Source organism: Neltuma alba, unplaced genomic scaffold, assembly GCF_004799145.2.
Source record: "Neltuma alba isolate B1F8T4 unplaced genomic scaffold, ASM479914v2 tig00011820_pilon, whole genome shotgun sequence".
Taxonomy (NCBI): Eukaryota; Viridiplantae; Streptophyta; class Magnoliopsida; order Fabales; family Fabaceae; genus Neltuma; species Neltuma alba.
Window position 1 is genome coordinate 273,365 of NW_021636434.1, and position 4,417 is coordinate 277,781.

Sequence of the window (4,417 nt, forward strand, 5' to 3'; positions counted from 1 at the left end):
TATGGTTTTTCATTATGATATTTAATTTGATTTTAATCAAGATATCTTTTTCTATAACATAAAGAATATTTTAGTCATTCATATATTTACTCATTTTTTTCCTTTTTATTTTCTCTCGTCCATCAAAACATGAGAGATGACAATATTTTCTCTCCAATTTTCCCTTCTCTTCATTTTCTCTCCTCTCATTTTCTTTCCTCTCAACTTTTCTTTCCATCCAAACAGAGGGTTAGCGAAATTATTCAATTAATATCCTATTTTTGGTACTTAATATAAGAGCTTATTTAAATTTCAATTTAGTCATAAATATAATACCTCAATCCGCTTTGTCTATCATATTTATCTATTTTTTTACAAAATAATCTAGTTGTGCATATTAAATGTTTCATCAAATGACGCTTAATTAGTAAGGATATTTTAGAGAAGACAATATCTATTAATTATAAATAACTAATTTAAATAATTTTTTTAATCTATTTAAATTAATTAATTAGTTCTTTCTTTTTTTATATATATAAATTTTTGGAAAGGGGTTAGGCTCACCCACGATCTAAAGGCAGGGCGAAATCTCCCTTCCTCCTAGGTTATACCAATGTTAGGCAGGGCGAATTAGTTTTTTTTTTTTTTTTTTTTGGTGAAATGGGCGAATTAGTTTTTATATTAAGTATAAGAGGAAATATTTTGTAATGGGCTTGGTCAGTGTCGTCACAGAAAAATAAACACATCATTGGGCGTACGGCCCAAACATCACCCTCCGGAATGGGGCCTGACCCGGGCCAGCCGACATAGCCCCTCCCCAGAATCAAAATCTTCGTTGTTGCAGCGCCGTAATTTCTTTAAACTCCAGAAGAATCTGCCTCCCTCTCTCTCCCGCCATCACTTAATATCTTTCTGCAGGTTCGTCACCTCCTTTTCTGTTTATCATCCTTCAGTTTCATTGGTGTCTTTCTGAATCTGTCCCGGAATCGATGTCATCCGTAGATATGGTCTGTGTAAATTCTTCTTTATATTCCAACTTCATTAGTAATGTCTCCTCAAAATCTCTCAGGCGATTATTTCAATTCCCCCCGCCTAATGCTAGGAGGTCGCAATCTGGCTTTAATCTCCGTTCAAATATTCAAGCTTTACCAGCGTCGTCTTCTTCCATTGCCGGTAGGAGGAAGAAGAAGAAGAAGAAATATGGAGGTGTATTGCCTTCGATTCTGCGGTCATTGGAGTTGGGGGATGATGTAGAAAATACCCTTGATACGTTTGGTGAGAATCTGAGTCCAAAAGAGCAGACAGTTATTCTTAAAGAACAAAGAAGCTGGGAACGACTGATTCGGGTTTTTGAGTGGTTCAAGTCTCAGAAAGAGTATGTCCCCAATGTGATTCACTATAACGTTGTGCTTAGAGCTCTTGGAAAAGCTCACAGATGGGATGAATTGAGGCTTTGTTGGATAGAAATGGCAAAAAGTAGCATTTTGCCCACGAACAACACTTATAGCACGCTTGTTGATGTGTATGGTAAAGCGGGTCTAGTAAAAGAAGCCCTTTTGTGGGTTAAACATATGAGACTGAGGGGATATTTCCCAGATGAGGTTACCATGAGTACGGTTGTTAAGGTCTTGAAGGATGCAGGAGAATTTGATATAGCAGATGAATTCTACAAGAGTTGGTGTGCTGGGAGAGTTGAAATAGATATTGCTGATTTAGAAGATTCTTTAACTGATACTGTGAATGGATCTGGATCAATCTCCCTTAGTTTTAAGCATTTTCTTTCTACTGAACTCTTCAAGACAGGTGGGAGAATTCCTGCTTCCAGTATTGTGGCTTCATCAAATACCGAGAAGCCTCCAGGAAAACCTCGGCTCACTTCCACTTATAACACCTTGATTGATTTGTATGGCAAGGCCGGGCGGCTAAAGGATGCTGCCGATGTGTTTGCTGATATGTTAAAATCTGGGGTGGCCATGGATACAATCACTTTTAATACTATGATCTATATTTGTGGAAGTCATGGTGATTTGTTGGAAGCTGAATCTTTGCTTGGTAAAATGGAAGAAAGGGGTATATCGCCTGATACTAAAACTTATAACATCTTGTTGTCTTTGTATGTTAATTTGGGGAATATTGATGCAGCTCTCAGTTGTTATAGGAGGATCAGAGAGGCCGGACTCTTCCCAGATGATGTGACTTACAGAGCTCTTCTGGGGGCATTATGTGAGCGAAATATGGTTCAAGCTGTGGAGGCTTTAATGGATGAAATGGAAAATTCTCGTGTTTCCCTAGATGAGCATTCCCTTCCCGGTATTATCAAGATGTATATAAAGGAAGGAGCACTTGACAAGGCAAAAGACCTGCTTCATAATTGCCAAGTAAATGGAGGGCCATCGTCTAAGATATGTGTTGCAATTATGGATGTTTTTGCTGAACAAGGACTTTGGGCTGAAGCAGAGAACATTTTTTTCAGGAAACGAGACATTGCGGGACAGGGAAGGGACATTGCAGAATACAATGTCATGATCAAAGCATATGGCACAGCAAAACTTTATGACAAGGCTGTTTCTCTTTTCAAGGGAATGAGAAATCAGGGGACTTGGCCTGATGAATGCACTTATAATTCCATCATCCAAATGTTATCTGGTGCTGATTTAGTGGACCAAGCAAGAGAGCTATTGACTGAAATGCTGGGAATGAAAATTAAGCCACCTTGTCAAACCTTCTCAGCTGTTATTGGATGCTATGCACGCCTCGGTCAGCTTTCAGATGCTGTCAGTGTATACCAGGAAATGCTGCAAGTTGGAATAAAACCAAATGAAGTTGTGTATGGATCTTTAATAAATGGGTTTGCAGAATATGGTAGTCTTGAAGAGGCACTCAAATACTTCCAAAAGATGGAAGAGTCTGGAATATCAGCAAATTTAATTGTGTTGACATCCTTGCTGAAGGCTTATTGCAAGATTGGTAGCTTGGAAGGAGCAAAAGCCATCTACGAAAGAATGAAGGACTTGGAAGGTGGTCTTGATATTGTTGCATGCAATAGTATGATTGGTCTCTTTGCAGATCTTGGCATGGTATCTGAAGCCAAGCTGGTTTTTGGGAACTTGAGAGAAAAGGGTTGGGCAGATGGTGTTTCATATGCTACGATGATGTATCTTTATAAAAACATCGGCATGCTTGATGATGCCATTGAAATTGCAGAAGAGATGAGACTATTGGGTTTACTCAATGACTGTGTTTCATATAATAAGGTACTGGTGTGCTATGCCAGCAATGGGAAACTTCGTGAATGTGGTGAGCTAATGCATCAGATGATATCTCAGAATTTTTCACCAAATGAAGGAACTTTTAAAGTGTTATTCACTGTTTTGAAGAAGGGAGGGTTTCCGATTGAAGCGGTAACACAGTTAGAGTCATCCTATAGGGATGGAAAACCTTATGCTCAACAAGCAGCCATTGCTGCTTTATACTCCATGGTGGGTATGCATGCTTTGGCACAAGAATCTGCTCAAGTATTCATAGAATCTGGTGCTGTTCTTGATTCTTTTGCATATAATGTGGCCATCTATTGTTATGGTTCAGCTGGAGATGTTGACAAGGCATTAAATGTATACATGAAAATTCTGGACAAGGAAGTGGAACCGGACATTGTAACACATATTAATCTGGTAGTTTGTTATGGAAAAGCTGGCATGGTTGAAGGTGTGAAGCGAATATACAGCCAAGTAAAATATGGAGAAATTGAGTCGAGTGAATCGCTTTTGAAGGCTATCATAGATGCCTATAGAATGGCCAACCGGCAGGACCTTTCTGAGTTGGTTAGCCAAGAGATGAGTCTTACGTTGAACAAAGAAGAATGTTCTGAAACTGAAACTGAAACTGAAGAAGAATCTGATGAATCTTCTTTAAGCCTTTAAAATTTCAAGTAGCTGTATAACAAGTTCATTTATGCATACTGTACAGAGGTGGGTTTCTTTAGGCATCAGAACTGTATATATGGGAGAGGTTCGACGTTTAAAGCTTCTAACTATCCATGTAATGGAGTCTGATATCTTATGAGTCTATTTGCTGTGCTGTTTTTTGCATTTTGCTTTCTTCAAAGCTTCTATTTTTGGGAGGATACAGAAACTCTTGAAGTATACTTTTCCTTTATGTTGTAAAATTTTTGCTATTCAATATATCAAAGGCTGTCTTTGTAGACCGTGAGCTGTACTTGTGTGCAGTTAATTTAGCTTCTTGAGTTCCTCACTGTTACTTACTTCACAATCGGCAATGATATTCCAAGTTTTATATTGCATTTCATATTTGCTTTTCTTTTAGTTGCCATGTAGATTATACGTTAAAAATATTAATATTTAAAAATGTTTAATCTTAAAACTATTTTGAAGAATTCATAAGAAAAAGCTTAGAATTTTGCATTATAATGTCTTGATTT

At 37.7% G+C, this 4,417-nt stretch overlaps 1 protein-coding gene across 1 annotated transcript; it reads left to right on the plus strand.

The window, feature by feature from the left end:
* Positions 1–859: 859 nt before the first annotated feature.
* Positions 860–4,213, plus strand: LOC114718223 (pentatricopeptide repeat-containing protein At1g73710). Its single transcript, XM_028903487.1, has one exon. The coding sequence runs from the start codon at positions 969–971 to the stop codon at positions 3,897–3,899; it is 2,931 nt and encodes a 976-aa protein (XP_028759320.1). The 5' UTR covers positions 860–968; the 3' UTR covers positions 3,900–4,213.
* The last annotated feature ends 204 nt before the right edge of the window (positions 4,214–4,417 follow it).